The 19,330-nt window shown below is 42.6% G+C and overlaps 3 protein-coding genes across 11 annotated transcripts in view; 2 read left to right on the top strand and 1 right to left on the bottom strand.

Annotated features, from left to right (window-relative positions):
• Window positions 1-415: 415 nt before the first annotated feature.
• On the bottom strand, window positions 416-7,416 carry LOC109972484 (uncharacterized). 7 transcript variants are annotated; one of them, XM_020621379.1, is made up of 7 exons: window positions 7,339-7,416; window positions 6,692-6,842; window positions 5,390-5,455; window positions 4,589-5,266; window positions 4,144-4,335; window positions 2,195-2,405; window positions 416-2,119 (listed from the first exon to the last, which is right to left on the bottom strand). In XM_020621379.1, exons 4-7 carry the CDS (start codon window positions 5,241-5,243, stop codon window positions 1,885-1,887), a joined length of 1,293 nt encoding a protein of 430 aa, XP_020477035.1. In that variant the 5' UTR covers window positions 5,244-5,266; window positions 5,390-5,455; window positions 6,692-6,842; window positions 7,339-7,416; the 3' UTR covers window positions 416-1,884. The 7 variants fall into 7 exon arrangements, with proteins under 7 accessions (XP_020477035.1, XP_020477037.1, XP_020477029.1 ...); XM_020621373.1 differs by having other exon boundaries at window positions 417-2,119; window positions 4,144-4,338; XM_020621376.1 differs by having other exon boundaries at window positions 417-2,119; window positions 4,144-4,338; window positions 6,729-6,842.
• A 38-nt stretch (window positions 7,417-7,454) lies between these two features.
• Window positions 7,455-15,022, top strand: cinp (cyclin dependent kinase 2 interacting protein). 3 transcript variants are annotated; one of them, XM_020621395.1, is made up of 5 exons: window positions 7,455-7,551; window positions 10,190-10,361; window positions 11,831-11,942; window positions 13,924-14,053; window positions 14,516-15,022. In XM_020621395.1, exons 2-5 carry the CDS (start codon window positions 10,294-10,296, stop codon window positions 14,716-14,718), a joined length of 513 nt encoding a protein of 170 aa, XP_020477051.1. In that variant the 5' UTR covers window positions 7,455-7,551; window positions 10,190-10,293; the 3' UTR covers window positions 14,719-15,022. The 3 variants fall into 3 exon arrangements, with proteins under 3 accessions (XP_020477051.1, XP_020477052.1, XP_020477050.1); XM_020621396.1 differs by having other exon boundaries at window positions 7,520-7,576; XM_020621394.1 differs by lacking the exon at window positions 7,455-7,551 and adding an exon at window positions 8,334-8,798 and having other exon boundaries at window positions 14,516-15,020.
• Window positions 15,023-16,463: 1,441 nt separating this feature from the next.
• The window catches only part of tecpr2 (tectonin beta-propeller repeat containing 2), a 49,938-nt gene continuing 47,071 nt past the window's right edge, over window positions 16,464-19,330 (top strand). The window contains exon 1 of the mRNA XM_020621405.1: window positions 16,464-16,589. The gene's annotated coding sequence lies outside the window, so the exon portion shown is untranslated. The remainder of the gene's footprint in view (window positions 16,590-19,330) is intronic.

Raw genomic sequence — 19,330 nt, 5'->3', positions numbered from 1 at the left:
TTTAGAGTAATATAGTTTCTTACATCTCCTCAAAATCTCAATTAATTTGTTCTTATATGACTTATATTTTTCTTCCGCCTTCTTTGATCTGTACTTTATGAATTCCTTATATAACGCATTCTTCTTTTTACATGCATTCTGTAATCCCTTACTCATCCACGGTTTCCCACTGTAATTCCTTTTGTTTTTATACTGCTTACGAGGACAGTTCCTGTCATATACTTTCTTGAATATATTTAAAAATTGCTCATATGCTTTATCTAAGTCTTCCTCTCTGTAAACTGATTCCCAGTCTTGCCCCATAAAATCCTCTTTTAGCCTCCTTACAGCATGTTCATTCGTCACCCTCCTATAGAAAAGATTTGATTTTGGCCTCTCTTTTCTATACTGGCCCAAATAAACCACAAATACTGGTAGATGATCACTAATATCATTTATGATACCTCCAGACATCAAACATGTTAAAAGCACCATTAAGGTGATAAGAGGTAACATACAGCACATCACTGTCGCACACAAGGTGATATGTAGACACATGAACCTGTCACAGGATGGCATGTTCAAAACAGAAAACACCAAAGGCTTTTTCATTTCTCTCCCTCTCTGAGGTGCGACAGGCGTCCTAGTGTGTCCAGTCTGAGCAGCAGTCCCAGTAACAAACCGGTAAGTCTTTTCTCTGTCTTGCCTGCTTTGCAGCTACTGGAGTCGACTTTCTCACCTCTGCCTGTATCACACTCATCAGCTTTGTATACGATACCGAGCAAGTATAACAAATACTGATGAATAAATTGTAGTAAAATGTTAAAATAAAATGAAGTCAAACATAATTATGATGAATAAATGAGAATAAGACCCATCTAGTACCTTAACCCTCTTGATCTCGGACATTTCTCCCCCCGTCTGCTGTACCTCTACTTAGAGGATATCACGCATGCTAATAGTAAAATAAGAATGCAAATAACATGATATATGCAAGTACCAAGAAATGATTACACCCTTATAAGCTAACCAAAACCTCTGTTACTACATAAATGGCACTGCACTGAGGCAGTGAAACACAGAATAACAAAAGCAGATGTGACCAGTACATATGTGGTGGGGATACAGTCCTTTCTACTTCTGCTGAGTGCTGGAATGTCTGTCAGGAAAAGGCAGCTGATAGTGGACGTCTGCAGCACAGGGAGGTGCTGGGTCATAGGTGGCGAAATGCCATCGTCAACTCTGATGCTTTACGCACCTTAGAGGTGCCACTGCCGATAGGCTGCTGGCGTTTCAGGCAACAGCTTGGAGCCCTACTCCCTCCTCGGCCAGGTCGTTGGCTTCTGACAGTTTCTCATTAGTTGAAAATGGACGTTCCAGATCTCGGCTCCTTACTGATGTGTACACATAGAATTTGTCATAGTGGACAGAAATACCTATTTGCAATATTGATTTTAAAAAGTGTTTCCCTGCCCTCACTTCAGGCTTGAATGAATGTTGCTCAACACATGAGCTGTAATTTCAGTTTGCCCACAGTCCGCTCACTGAAGTCCGTTTTACCCCTGAACCAGTGAATGGATGTCCATCATGTCTGTTGTTTTTTCTTGAATAACTTTCAAACTAATAACGATATCAGCATCATTCCAAATGCCAGAAGCAGGTTTTCATGGTCAAACAATCATATTATAAAGTCACACTATCAAGAGATGCTTTTATGCCATTATGGGGAAACAGTTGCCCCCTTGGCAGAGGTCTGCCCTCTGTCAGTGCTGTCAAATTTTAATATTGATTCATTTCACACCACCAAATTGTTAAAAATACATTAGATGTTCACTGAAAAATGTCTTCTTCCCTGCCAGTGATGTCACAGCCAGTGTTCTGCCCAAGTGCAGTCTGACTCTCTGGTCAGACACAGTTGCAGATGATGGGGTCTCTGTGTGAGTTGGTGATGACATGGACTCTATAATCGGTCAGTTTCTGCAGGTCAGAGATCAGCTGCAGCAGATGAGGACTTGGCTCATTGATCACCAAGCTGGGGTCCTTTGGGTCAGGTTTGTAGTACGGATCCAGAACTTCCAGAGTGTCAAGATGCTGCAGCTGCTGCAGCTGTAGGAAGTCGCTGTCTGACACCTGGCGATGTCTGAAACACAAACTTGGTGACTAAGTATCTCAGCCTGCTGGAAACATTTTTACAGGTCAAGGGTATGTGACTCACCTGATCCTCAGCGTCTTCAAGTGAGGGAACAGCTGTGGGAGGAGTCGGATCAGGTTGGAGGAGGAGCTCCATGGCTCCAGGTGCAGGTGTTCCAGGTGAGGAGCTCTAAGTGAGACCAGCTGCAGGTCTTCAGGCTGCAGATCCACACAAAGAGTCAGATTGAGGAGGGATGATGGCAGGAACTCCACGTATGCTGACAGAGGATGGCCTCCTATTGGACAAATAGAGTCATCATGACATCACTGCATTTGACCATCAGGTACTAAAGAAACAAAGCACAAAAATTTGTCCGGCAGTCAAAACGTCCCTTCAGTTAAAGAAAAGGGCTCAAAATAGTTGATGTATTTTAAATTGAAACTAGAAGATAAAGTGTTTATGTACAGAAAACTGTTAGAGCATTCAATCAAATGTCAGTTCAGGTTTCAGGTGATGTGTAACAAGTGCAACTGATGAACTCAGTGAAATAAAGTTGAATTAAACATCTACTGAAGCTTTGAAAGCTAGACTTAAAAAAAACAGAAGTTCCATGTCTTTCAAGAGCCCACGGCACTTTTCCTTGTTTTCTGACTTATCTACAATGTTATAATAGTGAGTTCTCATCTTAGACGTGACCTAAAGCTCAAATAAAAAGGTGCACCGATGTTGTTGGGCTTCTATGCAGAAGCAACTTGGTTTATACACGTTTGGCAAACTCTCGCTCTTGAGACGTTTTTTCGAACAAAAAGATTTTCTTGAATGGTCATGGTCTCCAGGCCGTTGCACATTCATGTCAGTTTGCTTGACATCCACCGGTGCCATTGTAAAAAGCAGAATGTTTTGACTGCGCCCTGTTTTGGGGATATATCTTCCCTCCTGCTGCTGCACTGTGACCAGAGGATGTGGAGTAAAATACAGGACCTGAGGTTACTGCATGTCTGGGAATGTTCCTGTACAGGGACTCGCTGTTTTACCTGACCGGGTCTAACCTACAAGCAGCCGGCCTGTGAAGCCCCCTGAAGAACCCCAACCCTAACCCGAAAAGGTTAGTGATCAGCTGATCAAGGCTGGATTCCCCCTGGAGCAAAGTACCTGTTTGCTCTGACAGCTTGAGGCCAGTGTGTCTGCCGCATGTGATGTGTTGCTGGTTAACCAGTGCATTAACAACCCATGATGTTATTGTCAGTGCTACGCTACCTGTTGGAATTAATTTCACTACTTTGGGACTGTATGTGGTCGTGTTACACATCTCTTTTCATTGGTACATATAACAATGTTTACCTATCTATGGAGGAGACATTCAGATTAATTAATGCTGTTGTGGTTCATCCTGCTGTCCACTTTCATGTTGTGGCTTGAACATGTATGGTGGGATTTGAGGTATTGTCACTGTTGAAAACATAGCTTATTTGTCAGTCTTTTGTTCCCCCATCGATGTGTTTCCTCTGCTCAAAACTCAGTTTCATGTAGTACCCCCCTCACTGGTTGTTAGGATAATGTTGGGATTCAGGTTTGGGAAAGAACATCTCAATGGGGAAATGGATTTTAACACAACACCACGTTCATGAGCTGTCCTCTCATTTTGAGGAAGAGGGTCTCAGGTTTTATCGTTCTGAAATAATTAGACTATTTGGGGTTATGAGGGGTGCCAAGCTAATCTGGAGGCAGCCAAGATGAAACATTAAATGGCTGGAAATGAGCAAAACGAGCAGCCATGGGGACTTTAAATGTGACTGAGATGTACTCAAAGTAAAAGAAGTTGCATGATCCTTCATAACAACCAACTATTCAGTTTTTATATTTGATTTTTGAGTCTCAAAGTAGAATCACAGTACAGTCATAGTGGATGTTCAGGAGATGGTGAGTTAAATCAATGTCAAATCAGCTGCTCTATAAAATCACAGTAACGTCACAACAAGTGAGAACAGATATTCAGTAGATGTTTAGCAGAGTCAGTTCATGTTCAGGCTAACCATGCACACTGAGGCTGCAGAGCTGTGGCAATGATGTCAGCCATGTTTGTAGGTGACAGGTGGGCCCAGGTACGGAGTACAGGTGGAAGACTGACAGGCTGCGTAGGTGGGACAAAGGCTGCAGAACATCCTGCGTCACTACAGCATCGTAGTTCAACAACTGCAGGTCAGAGAGCTGCAGAGCACCTCCACCTGCTGGAGGACACAACACACCTGTGGATGTACCCATCATCATACCTATTACACCTGTTTCATTCCTGTCCCCACACCTATCAGAAACACTAAACCTCACTCATGTTCTTCTTCTTCTTCTTCTTTCTGCACAGAATGACGTCAGTTTGTTTTCAGGTTCACCTGCTGAAGGAGGAGAGTTTCTGTGTTCTCACTTTACATCTCATCAGGTCTGACCTGCAGGATTTAGAACCAACCAGGGTCACCCATTTACCTGAGAGGTGGGCAGGGCTGAAGAAGTCATGTGATAGCATCCTGTAGGTGATCATGGTCCAGGACAAGTGTTTGAGTTTGGTCAGGTGGGTCAGGACTCCACTGAGTGTCGGTACTCTCAGGCTTCCGTCATGATGCACCAGCAGTGAGGTGAGGTGAGTCAGCTGACAGACTGCAGCCAAAAAGTGAGAGGCAGAACAGGTAAGTTGCACATTACAAAGGCTGAGCTGTGTAAGCTGACGATTCAGAGGAAACAGGAAGTCCAAGTTCTTCAGTGGCGTGGAACAGTGGGTAATGGATAAATTCTGCAGCCGCTGGAAATGTTTCAGCTCATTCATGCCCGACTCCTTCCAGCCATCCATTCGAAGCGTGTCGAGAGCAGGCAGCCAGGTGGAAAGCTGTTTCAAGTGTTTCCTCTTCCCTGAACGTACCAACACGCTGCGCACATGCCTCTGAGCCAGACTGCGCCAGAATCTGTGGTTGTACTTGGAAAAGTGTCGCAGCACGACGCCAAAGCCCCGCCACAGGGGGTGAGACTTGTCCAACAGGTGTTTGAAGTGTGAACAGGTGCAGCGCACACTCAGTTTATCTTTCCAGGGCAGGAAGCTAAACACATGAAGCCACAGCTCGGCAGGAAGCTGCAATGCTGATGTCATTATGACCTCACATCAACATGTTGCTGAAACAACCACACAAAGATCAGACTGATTATTTATCATCACTGATACCTGTTCACTTGTCAGCATGAAGCTGCAGCAATGACAACACTGGCTACCAACAATAAACTGAACTGAAGTCTTACCAGCTGTTCATTGTTTTTGCGATGTGATCAGTGGAACTCTGACCTTGTCTTCTCCGCTTCTTCTTCCTGGTGTGTCAGTGAGCAAAGAATGTGTGTGAGCAGGAAGAGGTCTCACTCTGATCTGATTCTGCTGAGCTCAGGATTCATGTTAAAGACGCTTTAAAATTCACCCCCCTGTTACTTTATCACAATATTTATGTCTCACTTTTCACCTGTACTGTTGTTCCTTCACTTTATGTGGCCTCAGAGTTAGCCTCCTGATTAAAATGATACACAAGTATCAGTATTGGTGTACAGTTTTGCCTTATACAGTCAAAATTATGTCTAGTTTTTCCACATGCTATGTGTTTGGATGTTTTCTAAAATGGCTGTTTAATTCAGGTAGATACTGTATGTAGTATAACATTATCAATCAATCGTGATCTTTATTACCAAGTGTGTTAGAAATACAAGGAATTAGACTCTGGTTCAGTGGCCCCCAACATGCACCAAATAAAACAGAAAAAAAGAGAGTAAAACTTAGAACAACAAATAGAAGCCAATAACAACAAATAATAAATAAATATAGGCCTACCTACAGTCACAAGAAAAAGTCATGGCACTGTTTGCAGTTTCCTGGTTTTCTGCATCAACTGGTCATGAAATGTGACCTGATCTTCACCAAAGCCACAAATATCAACAAACGCAATATTTCTAAGGCGATAACACACAAACAGTCCTGATCGTTCATGTCTTTATCAAACACGTCCTTTAAACATACATTCTGATGTCATTGAATGTCAAATGAAAGCTGATAAGTTTTTATTTTTATGTCGGAGCTCTTGCTAAAGGAGACACGTTATTTTGCATTCTCTGTATTCACTGAGAAAAGTTAACTTAGAAGTAGTTTACATAGAAAGTCTGTTGCTGTGTACTTATTATTTTGTTGTTTTCATTCATTGTTGTTTGTTGCCAGAATGTGGGAAAAGATGTCTTTGAAGCTCACATTTTTCTGGGGGAGGACCCCCAGACCCCCACGTTGGTTCTGAAATCCTCCCTGTTTTTTTGTTCTCAAGGTTGGCAAGTATGTGGGAGCAGGGGGCAGTGACAAAAGGCTGCAGTCAGGACAGTCGGTTTAGGAGCGTTGTGCCAGCTACAGTGTGGGAGCCAGAGGGGGTTAGCTCCTCCACAGACACTTGAGCTCCCCCAGAAGCAACAACAAATGTTTAAAGTGTACTGGCATGATTAAGGTTGCAGTTTACTTTGCACTTTGCACTACTTTGTATTTTGAATGGAGGCAACATGGCATCACACACAGATTACCTACAGTGGATCTCTCGCATGAGTCTTCTGACTTTACCTGCTGTCAGTAATCAATCCATCCATTATCTACATATACCACTCATCCTGTCATCGTGAAGAGGGTCGCGGAGGGCTGGAGCCAAGAGGTGGGGTCCACCCTGGACAGGTCCTGCTGTCAGTGATGAATAAATAAATGTCATGATTATAATTGTTACTAGCACTTTACATTCCAAAGACAGTGGGGGAGGCGACAGTGCGGTGGTAGAGCAGTCGTCTCCCAACCAGAAGGTTGAAGGTTCAAATTTCGGTGCCTGCAGTCCACATGTCAAAGTGTCCTTGGGCAAGACACTGAACCCCCGAACCCCCCCCCAACGTTGCCCACGATGGTTAGAGCCATCAGTTGAGGTGGCACCGCAGATGGCTGCCTCAGTTCAGTACCAGAAACAAATTCCTTGTGTGTAACATACTTGGCCAATAAAGGTGACTATTATTATAGATTTTATTTAACCCTATATTTATTATACAGTCAATTAAGGGCAGGATTGGTAAATACAATAGGCCAAAAAAACTGGACTGGGACATCCCCCATTAAAATAAAATATACATCACATCAAAATATGATATAAATAGAAGACTGAACTGAGAAAATATGAAAATGAAACTATCACCTTTACTGATGTGTTGTCAACGAGGTCTCACTGTAACCGCAGAGTGAGGCCTCTTCGCAGTATAACATCCTGTCAGTGTGCTGACGTCACCGTCGGTGAACGCGCGCGGACAGTGCTTCTCTCCGGTGCAGAGTTTGGATGTTGTGACGTGACAAACCAGAACCAAACAAGAGGAAAACACATTTGACATGTAGGAAGCTGAGACTGTTGAACGTAAGTGGAGCTGGTTAACGATGAGGTGAAGAGAAAGTCTTTGTGTTTTTAAAGAGTGACACACCAGGAAGCTTTGGGGAATTATATTTATATTTATTATATTATATTTATCAGTCGTATCAGTGTTAGTTCTGTTATGTAGCCTTAAATTGTCTGTTTGAAACTAACACGACATATCACAACCTATGTATGTACTGAAACATTAAGCCGGACAGACACTGTGCACGTTTTATTGCTCGTGTACGATGTGTTAACTCGCATTGCACGGCCACAGTCCGTGACTTGACTGCTCACACTTTACGTCCCTTCACACTGGACCATGACCCCGGAGCTGTGTGTTGGTTGACAGGTCCAATAACGTTGAGCTCAGCCAAAGGAACCCCGCATTACTTTGTGCAGCCGGTGAACGGAGCTCATCAAAGGAAACCCGCAAAAGCAACCCCGCTTTTCTTTGTGCAGCCGGTGAACGGAGCTCATCAAAGGAAACCCGCATTACTTTGTGCAGCCGGTGAACGGAGCTCATCTGTTGTCATGACACCGACACGCTGCAGAGTTTAGCCTCGTTCCCAGACATGATGTAAACATCGTATAGAACCTGGGCGACAACTCATCTGTGCCACGTTGTTCTGACGTTGTTTTGTACTCACGCCAGTGAACTGAACTAACTTAGGACAGTGGTCCCGCGAGAGACCAGATTGCTGACATGCCAGAAATGACACGAGGAGTTTTACTCCAGTATGGCGGCTTTTCTGACAGATATATTCGAAAGTAGTATATTTGCCGGTATTGCACTGAGGGTTGTTGTTCTGTTATACAGTCATGAGTTAAGTGTTCACCAGAGTGAAGCTTCTTCTTTTTCTTTAATTGAATGAATGTCACTTTCGGCTTTTTCCCGTTTAGGGGTCGCCACACTGACGACTCTCATGTTGACATGTGGCACGTGTTTTACGCCGGATGCGCTTCCTGACGCAACCCTGATCTGCGTCCTAACCGCCATCCTACTAGGGACGGCTTCTTTTTCTTTAATTCATGGCTGGAATTCAGACAATTTAAGAATCTACCCACCCCGATACAGTAGGGGGCGGTATGCAGCGTAATCGTTGGTCCGCACGAAAACAGGAAGACAAAGGTGAGGTTGTACAGAAACACTGCACAAGAAGAAGAAGAATCAGGAAGTGTAAAGCCGGTAGTAAATACCAGATGAGAGGATTTGTTAATACTGAGAAGTTTTCTTGATTAGATGGAAGGTGAGTACATTTTTGTTGCTCATATTATCGATAAGCGATTCGTGGCGGCTTTGTCTGATGTTTCTGCAATAGTTAAGTGATCAGTAGTTTGATTTGAGGATGAAATCGCACGAGGCTCTGCATGACGAACAGTCGGCTACCTGATATATCGCAGAGAGGCGACATCTCCACTGACTCTATGAGGACCGTTTTTATCAGTAATGGCGGACTATAGGAACCTCGAATAGGTCCTGACTTTGGTTCCTTTTTATTTGTTGTTTTTTATATTTGCAATCTTATTTTGATTTACTGATTTTACTTGTTTGTAGTTTTGTTCTGTTGTACAGCACTCTGGGCTCCTACGAGTTGTTGAGTGCTATAGAAATAAAGTTTATTATTATTATTATTAGTTAAAGTTGCACTGAACTGAATGCGTTCTTTCTAAAAAAAAAAGAAACTGAAATCAGCTGAGTCAGCAATCCCACTAAATGCTCTTCTACGTGTCCATTTTCCATCATTTTTGACACTTAAATCCTACATGCTGTAGAAACACAGATACACACTCAAAGTTAAAGAAACTTCTCAACATTACTTGTATTCAGCTTTTAAATCCCTGTTGTACTTTTTAAACCATTCAACTTTGTTTGAACCTTGCTAAGTTGACAGTATGGCCACAATTTCCCCCTACAGCCATAATTCCTTTCCCAAGGTTAACCATCCATCCATTATCTATACTAATTCCCGAATAGGCTTGGGGGGCCCTGGACAGCTCGCCAGTCTATCACAAGGCTCCCTTGGTAACAGACTTGATGTAGTGTGGTTATCTAAGCAGTCAGACTTATAACAAATTATAGGTGAGCCTCAGTGACAGGAGTGCCAAGCAACTGCTCCATTAACTCTAATGTTAAGTGAACCCAGAGTTGGCTCTTTTTTTAGGTGGACACTGAAATAAGAGCGTGTGTAACTCTAGATAAATCCTTTATCTGATTGTATAGGAAGTAGTGCCATCTTGGCACTGGGTTTTGGTACCCAACCCTATCTATACAAACAGTGGGTTGCACCGCCTTCTGGCCCTGGTTGGTAGTTCACACTCAGATATGGTGGATTCTTTCATATTGATTTAGAGGCTTCAGGAGGAGCCAGAGGACCCTGATGTTTTCACAGAATAACAGTTGCCAGGATATAATGACAGTTTGAGCAAAAAATGAGGAAAAGTGGTTTTATAAAGTTACAGACCCCAGCTTTAAACCCACAAACTCAAGACCTCAGTGAAACCAGTTTTTGTTACAACAATGATAGTTTTTTGTTGTCCCACAAAAACTGTAGGAACAAACAGTTTTGTGGTTTTGTGTGTCTTTGCATGAAATGTTTTCTTAAGGTTGTTAATAAAATCAACTAAACTCTGTTCTCAGGTGAGTCAGGTGACATCACGGTAACCTCAGCAAACAGGAAGGGCTCTGCTGTCACAGGAAGTGCCCGAAAGATCAAAGACAACGCAGCTGATTGGCACAACCTGATGCTGAGGTGGGAAAAACTCAACGAGGATGGATTCAAGGTGGCAGCCAACGTTGTGAACATCAGAGGGTGACTTAAAATTTATTTGATTTAATGAATTCATTTTCTTTAATTTCATTTACTTTGTTATTGATGAAGGAATCAAGGTGGCAGAGAACACTGTAGGTGACTGTGGCTCAGGAGGTATAGCAGGACACCTCCTAACCATAGGGTCGGCGGTTTGATGTGCAGCTTCTAAAGTCCACATGTAAAAGTGGGAATGTGACTGGACGAACAGCGTGAAAGCGCTTTGCGTGTGCTGCATTGCATACAAAAGCGCTACACAAGTATAAGACCATTTACTATAAGATGGTGAAAGAACCTGACAAGTGGTCATGTCACTGACTTTAAACTCACACTGGACAGTTTTTAAAAAAGATGAAATCGAAGCAGCAGAACCAGAGATATTGTCATCTTTATCTGATATATTCTGCTGCTTCTCAAAACACAGTGTCTACATTACCCACAATGCACCTGGATCACTGGCAGTTGGGTTAGCTCAGTGTTTAACTCGGGGCTGACCCGTGGCATAGGCAGTCACCTAGGGCGCCAAATGCCAGAGCAGGTGCTGCACAAGAGGCGTCTGTTTTTTTATAAATAGCAGTGTCATAAGTGCCATGCCCACCTGAGTGGTCAGGAGCTGTATCGCTGGTCGTTCAGGTGATTAATTGGCGCTGGAATCCTGCTCACACTGTATGTCAAATGACAACTAATCGGGCCAAAATTTGGCTCAACTCTAAAAGTGGTTGGTGGTGACTGAATCGGGTCTAGCATTGGGCTGAATCCGTGCAGTGTTTGCTCAGCCTAAGAGGGAGGATTTAAATAGCTAAATAAAAAGAATAACCACATGCTGACAGTGTCTAACAGTGAAGAGGTGTCAAGATATAAAGCCTGATTTTTGTTTGAGGCTTATGTCTTCATCATGTATCTGTTTATCAGCTGCAGTAAACAGTGCAGACAATCAGCGAAAGAGGTGTGTGTGTGTGTGTATAATCTGGACGGGCTCAGAATTATATTACACTGGCCCATATACTCTGAGGTGAAGCATGCTACTACACTGGTTACAGAAAACAGCCTTTAAAATAATAATAAATATGTTATGCCCCAGGTATATTAATGTGTATATCTATACCCTCAATTTTAGTTTTTTTATCCAATGCTGTATTAATATCAAGTTTGCATCAAACTCCAGTTCAATTCAAAAAGCAAGTGGTGGCAGTGGCCTAGACTTTTTGTGTAGTGGGGCACCAGTGCAACAACCTGCAACAGTTTTTAAAGCCTCATTAAAAACATTAGGTCAAAGTCAAAGTGTTTATTGTCATATGCACAGTTAGGAAACGTGTTTCCCTGTACAATGAAATTCTTACTTCACCGTCCACATGAACGCCACAAAATACAAATGAAATATAAAGTAGATGAGCAATAACACAAATCTAAATAGGCATTAATAGTCACTTTGACCTGTCTGATGTGTATTTATGTGCTTTTCTCTTCTTCAGTTCCCCAAGTGATCGGCAGCTGGCGCACGAGTCTTCATCACCTTCATTATCCTCATCACCCGCAGAGCTGCAGAATGAATGCCGCAAACTGCAGGACATTGTCCACAAAATGGTGCTGCTTCATTTAACTTGAGTTCACTTTATTTCACAAATTAGTCCTGTGGAATACTGTATTATTCAAAAAGGTGTGATTGGAAACAGTTTTGTATCTGTAAGTACAGTTTTTTTAAGTTGGTACACTTAGGTTTGCATTTGTAAACTTAATTTTGTAAGCTTCTACAATTAGGTTTCTCTGTGTAAACTCCGTTTTACAGGTTTGTATATTCAGTTTCAGACTTACCAGCTTACTTTCACAAGCTGTCAGGCAAACAATCTTGTGTCGACTGTGTGCACGTGCCTATGGGTTTTTGACACATTTACTATGTGGCAAAGTTTTATAAGCAGATTTTTGTAATGATATCACATGGTTTGTAAGAGGGGAGGGTGGGACATTCAGACTTTGACCAGTCGGTGTCTTTGGAATGGCTGCAAACAACACATTGGCTAAACAATGCTGTCAATCAGACCAGAGATCGTGCTCAGGAAGGCTCCCAGTCCATCTTGGTCCAACTTTCCACTACCATTTGGAAAATGGATTCTGCCAGGTGTGGTGTCCACAAGTCCAAAGTAGGCATTTTGAAGAGGTGTGTCATCCAGAGGAACTCAGAATATTCATAATTAATAAACAAACTTTGAGGCAGTGAGTAGCAGGAAAGAGACCTTGTCCTGCCCCCAGAACTAAGCTGATTGTCTGCTTAGTTAAGACCCTGAACCCCAAGTTGCTCCTGAATGGCTAGGGACATCACTGCCATCGGTGGGTAACATACTTGGCCAATAAAAGTGATTATCATTACCTTTAGAGATGCTAGCTCTGTGTGGAGGCTAATCTAATCGTGTGAGGTTTTCCCGTACCAGCATAGTGGTCCCTCAGTATGTGCCGCACTTTCCTTGAAGTGAGATGAACTGCACCTTGCCTGCCCAGCTGATGAGAGCAGGCAGCAGTGACAAAAATCCAATCCTGTTACATGTGATCCCAGTTTAATAAAATGTCCTCAAACCAAACTGTTCAGCTTCTCCTCAGGGTCCAAACAGCTGCTGGTTTAATGGTGTTCTTCTGTATGACTGATATGTTGATCTGTGTTGGTCTCCATACTGTTACTTAAATATGGTCTGAACATCTGGGCTGCGGTTCTCATACAAAGCATCATCAAATCAGTTTGCTGCTGTATCTGAGCTGACCAGGCTCGATTTGATATGAAACTGCATGAATACTAGCGACTTTTGATCTGTTGGTTATTTAGCCTGCCACTGCTGCACCTCACAGATGTCACAAAGAACCTTCATGTCCCGTTCACCAAAGGCTTATGTGTCTCTTAATAATAATGTACAACACAAATTAAACCAGTTGACATTGTAGAGCAGGACTCTACAGACCGTCTGCAGCCTGAGGGAACCACATGTCACGTCCTGTACTGACTGTGTTCAGCTCCTCTGATAAACGTCACCATCAGCCACACTTTTATTCTGTTAACATAAAAACCCTTGTTGGGTAAAGACCAACTCATACAATCACATTCGCTGCAGTTAAACAAGAAACAATACGTTTCTATAAAACATCACAGCTAGTCGGGATCAAGTCAGACAGAAAACTAACCGGCATGCATTGTCCACCGATTGCCAGTGATCGGTTCTGTGCAGATGTGGGTCATCTCCAAGGAGCCCATAATGTTAGTGATGTGACAGCAGTCATACTACATCACTTCCTGTTAATTTAACATGATGACTTAGTTTACACAAACTGTGAACAGAGCGTCTGCTCTTCTGCATTGTATTATTTTGTGCACAGTCTGTGTATAATGTTAGTAATAGTTTTTAGAGTTTTTTATTTTTATTTTTTGATATAACTGGGTGGACACTTAGGATTGATTGTTTTCAAACAAAGATTGATTCCTGTCCTGTAGTCTGGAACAGAATCAGTGTAAAATTACTTCATACTCAGGTGTTTCTTTTATTCTTCTGGTGTTTGTTTCTATTTTTCATCTGTTTTCTGTCAGGTTGTTGTGGTGATGAAGATGGAGCGTCTGCTGACATCACAGCGAGGCATTCAGGATCTGGAGGAATTTCAGTTCGCACCTGAAGGAAGAAAGTCTCCTCTGTTTCACACCTGGAACACCAAACAGTTTGGTGAGTCTATGGCTGCATCTCAAGTGTCTTATGATTGTTCCGGTTAGTGATGAGGCTGTTGGAGGAACCGGGAGCAAGGATATATGAGTGTCCGTTGCAGAAGTTTATGGAGCAACATGCTCCTTCATAGGAAATCGGTTGGTGATTGGACCCTTCAGTTAAAGGATCAGGGGAAAGGACGACTCCTGTCTCTAAAATGTGTTTCCTGGAGTCCTTGCATCTTTTACTCACATCTTATATGGCAGGGACTAAGATGCAAGTGATGGAAACAATGCATATAAGAGACTTGGGATGTACCCTTTCCTAACACACTTGAATGATGTCGGCAGACTCCAATGGCATCAGTGTGATACACCTGTTCACAGTTTGATATTTTCATCAGTGTTTTCATCTCAAACACAAACTAAATTCTGCAGAAGAACAGTTTGAAATACAGACGAGATCTGTTTCTTTGTGTTTCAGAGGAGTTGTCTCAAGTCCTGTTGGATGCCTTCAGTCAGGAGCTGAAGCTGAAACAAACAATTCTACAGGAACTCGCCCACACTTGGACATCTGACCTCTGCATGGTCTACCTGTCCTGCTGGCTACATCAGCCCTTCATCCCTCCTGAGACCAGACTGACCCTGGAGGCTCTGCTGCTGGAAACTGGACACCGTCCACTGTGATGTCACCTCTTCTCCAGAGTCATGTGATTACTGTCAGGGTCAGCTCTAAGAATGTCAGCCTAGTGTAGCACAGAGACCGGGTGCAAACTGCTAGGCTAGCTATCTAACGTGTCTAGTTTATTGAACAGGTAAAGTCAGCTGAGTTCACCTGCAGCCTGGACTCTACATGACATAGGTGTAGAGCATTTCTCCTGTTACCTTTACACTCTGGGTCATTTTCTGTCAGAGCAGCTTGAGTCTCTGAAGCCTGAGATGAACTATTAATGTTTGTAAATATTTATTAAAGCTATTGTGTGAAGCTTTTTTCAAATATTTCTTGTATGTGTGGGTAATATATATACAATTTAGGATTAATATAGCATTCATTTGACATTTAGGGTCACATTCTGAGGTGATATGGTCCTGTGGAGGTTTCCTTTTAATATCAATCAGAATTTTGAACCCTCTATCCATCCATCATCTCTGCCGCTCATCCTGAATAGGATTGCGGGGGGCTGACACTGGGCGAGAGGCGGGGTCCACCCTGGAGAGGTGGCAATCTGTCACAGACAATCTCACACACTCAGTCTCCAGTTAACCTGAGCTGCATGTCTTTGGATTGTGGGAGGAAGCCGGGGTACCTGGAGAGAACCCACGCAGGCTGGCATGGCCCCGGGCATTTCTTGGTTTATTTGTGTGCTTGTTAACAACATAACTCTAAAAGCAATGAATGGATTTTCATGAAATTCTTTGGAGAGGCAGGGCATGGCCCACGGAACATTTGATTTGATTTTGGTCACCTAATTTAGATACAGGATTTAAAAAAAAAAAAGACTTCACCACTGTGAGTGCTGACTGCATGTATGTATGAAAGCCCTTGTGGCCACTGTGCATGGCTGCACTGCTGAGCACTGGAGTGAAGATGGCTACAGTGTGCATCTATGAAGAACTGTAGGTACACATTATGTCAGTGGGCACTAATTTAGCCATTTACTGTTCACTCATGTCAGTGTACTACTACGTAAAGCTAATCTGTTCACAGTACGGCTTGTTCATCTTGTTAAAGCTAGCTGACATACTACAATCTGGGGGTATTGCAGCAAGCAGGTTAAGTTTGTTCAAGGTGAAATGCGGGAAGCTCAGTCTTTTCACTTCCAGAAACAGATCTACTCTATGCAGGGACCACAGGCAGATCCACTGGGCAGACACAAAGGGTGAGTCAACCTTTCTCCATTTTAAATGGTTACAAGTGTAATCTCCATGTGGCCAGCACCTGTTGGTTGCTACAGGTGAGTTTCATTACAAATTAAAGGAGCATCACAGGTTTGAAATACAACTGTTTCTGATGATTTTCTGAAGAAAGTGCTACTGGACCTTAATAGGTGTCCGTTGTTCTGTCCCGGCCATTTTTGGAGTTCTGTGTGGGCTGTACCAGATTTGGCCTTTTCTGTGTTGTTCCAATGCAAAAATAGAAATAAACATGACAACAACAGAGTTTGAGTGCAACCATTTTCTGGGAGAAGGGGTGCATTGTCTGACAGAAAGGCAGCGGCGCCAATATTTTGTATGACTGACACTGGTAAAGGACTCGACTTGAAATTCATGACTCGGTACTATAGTTAGACTTGAGACAGATGACTCGAAATCACTTCGCCTTCTTAATTAAATACTAGCGTTTTTCTAGATACCGAAAAGTTACGTTTTGTTTTTGAAACACAGTTGGGTGGTTTCTAGTGCAATGCGCACAAACCTGGCAACCGCCCAGACCAGCAGAGTGTGACGTGGACACACCTGACATGGAGGATCCTGGTCCAAAAGTAAGTCTGTGTGGACTCAAGGATTATGTTGTCGAAGACGGTAGTAGGACGAAAACAGCGGTATGCAGCGCAAAGGTGAGTGACACGATCAACACAACATCCAACTTAATCCGTCACTACAAAACTCACAAAGAAACGGTAAGTACGTGAATGTGTACGTGAAGTTAGTGGCTGGTCAGTCCAGGGCCGGAGGGGGACTCCGGAGCCCTGGAGTTTTATGACTTAGACCGGCCCACTTGAGTTCACGATATTAAAATAACGTTAGTTAAAAGCTAAGTATATAAGTATGTAATAGTACACTGCTCTCTGCAGCCTTGTCATTCTTTATATTTTTCAAATGTTTAATTTCCAAATTAGTGCAAATAAAGCCAAGTGTCGATTGACAGTTAATATTTATTAGAACAGTTAACGGTAGGCTATTCTTTACAAAACAAAGTTTTTAACTGTTTTTAACAGTATCAATCTATTTTTTTTGTAAAAAGTTGTTTAAATAAATATAAGTATAATATACATTTTACAACGAATATTTCTTACAAAAATAACAAAACTGATATTTTCTGTGCAAAATTGTTTGTACTGTAGATATCAACCCTCAAACACAAATGAAGAATAAAACAATAATGGCACTGTTATCTGCATGAATCTTTTACTTTCTAATCTCTTTTTCATCTAAGTGCATCTTTAACGCAACATGGCCAACTCTAAAAATGAACAAGTGCCTGAGTAGTGGACTGGTCTCTGCAAATTTGTTTATCACAGTGGATGAGATGCACACAGATGACACAGTTTTTACAGGAGGAACCAGTTTTGCTCTCTATTTTGACATCCTGCTGTTCCATGGAAGGATCCTCCTCATCATTTCGCTAGCCGTCCTGACACTGTAACCCTTCAGTCTCAGTCTGTCCCACTGAGATGCAAGACTATACAGTTCACTACACGATGTGCCAACTGTAGCCATGTTGTCAAATTTAAGCAGACATTTGCCTTTTTCCTCCAGAGCTGAGCTGGGGAGTCCATTTTCTCTCACATGAACAAAGTTTCTAGTGTCTAAAGATGCTAAATCTGAGCAAAGTTTTGTATTAGCAGAAAACCTCCGATGGATACTGCGTGTTACTGTGCCTACAATGACATTGTGTACTTTTACCATGAAGTCAGTATCAGCTGATGCCATCTGCTCATCTTCTGCAAGCTCTCCTGGCATTCTTTTCTTTTTTCTGATCCTTCTCTCAGAAAGAGCTGCCTGCACTACAAGCTCACACTCTTCCTCCACTTGCAATTTTCCATTAGCCCACTTCACAAACTCATCAGCTGCACATTTCACTCCTTGAAAGTCCCTAGCACACCTTCTGAGGCCATCCTCTGTCCCCTTAACCAGATTTTGAGCTGTGATGATATCCATTCCCCTTGTCTGTAAGTACTTTGAAAGGGGGGATGTAAGCTCAAAAATGCGAAGGAAGAGCTGAGCAGTGAGCACTGTCTCATACTTCAAAAGGCCTTCTATGAATCCCTTTGCCTTGGCCCTCACAGTTGGCTTTTGTGTACTGTCATCTACAACAGTGTCTAAAGTCATAAGCACTTCAACAAATAAGCCTCCCTCAGGATTCCCAAAGCAGCCAAACACTTCACTTTGTGGCTTAGCCCACCACCTTCTTGGTCCTATTGGGCAGTCATCTGTGATGCTTGTCCTGAATCTTCTCTTCCCACTTCTGCATGCGCTTGTATGACTCTTAAAAAAAACTGCTATATCATTAAGCTGTGAAAACAGAGATGCACTTTCTACAACACTGCCTGTTGTGTCTGCCAGCACAAGATTCAAAAGATGTGAATAACACCAAATGTGAACCTGATTGGGGGAATGTTCAGAGAGGAGTGTAGAAAACCCATTAAACTGCCCCTGCATATTAGCTGCACCATCAGTTGAGTTGCCCACACATGTGCCAATATCAATATTAAGGTCCAGTAGCACTTTCTTCAGAAGCTCTACAAAATTCTGGCCAGTAGATGACTCACAATCCACCACAGCAATCAGTCTTTCTTGAATCACGTCTGTTACATATCTTATGATTCAACACTGGTCTTTGGAGCTGATATCTTGCGTTGTGTCAATCTGGACCGAAAACATGCCAGCTTGTCTGACTTCTTCTGCTATAGTTGCCTTTATCAGTTCACTAATGGCATCCACAACTTTATTAAATGTTTCTTTTGACAGCAGAGTAACTAGAGCACCTCTGCCTTTTGCACCAGTTTCATGCTGCTTTTTGCTGTTTTCAATGCAAGTGTTAACATGCTGTAGGAGGCAAACGTCATATCTACTCAAGAGTAGAATCAACTCCAGGAAGTTACCATGATCGACAGCAAGGTTTTCTAAGCTGTAACTTGTCTCTTCTTTATCTCCCCTGTAGCTAAGGCCACATTTGCCTATGACTTTAACAACATCCACTATGCACTCCATCACCTGACGTTTCTTTTTCACTTGCTCAGCACGTAATGACATTTGGTTGCTAGTCAACAGGCTTTTCACATCTGCATTTTGTATTTTCATAAAGTAAGCATCTGCACAATCTCTGTGTGTCTTACATCTTTCATGTTCCACTATCCTTTGGTGAATGTGTTTCCAGTCTTTCATGCCCTTTATGAAAGGGCCATCACATACCAAAGGTGCAAATGCCAAACAAACAGAACAGTACAGAGATTGTTTCTTTTTCCACAGTAACTCAACCACTTGCAGTTTGTTCCATTTTTACTATTGAAAACCTTTGGTATAGGAACATTTGGGGGTTGTTGAGGATGATAAGAAAAAAATGTATGTATATCTT

The sequence above is a fragment of the Monopterus albus genome, unplaced genomic scaffold (assembly GCF_001952655.1).
Source record: "Monopterus albus unplaced genomic scaffold, M_albus_1.0 scaffold258.1, whole genome shotgun sequence".
Taxonomy (NCBI): domain Eukaryota; kingdom Metazoa; phylum Chordata; class Actinopteri; order Synbranchiformes; family Synbranchidae; genus Monopterus; species Monopterus albus.
This window is presented reverse-complemented; position numbering and strand designations above follow the sequence as displayed.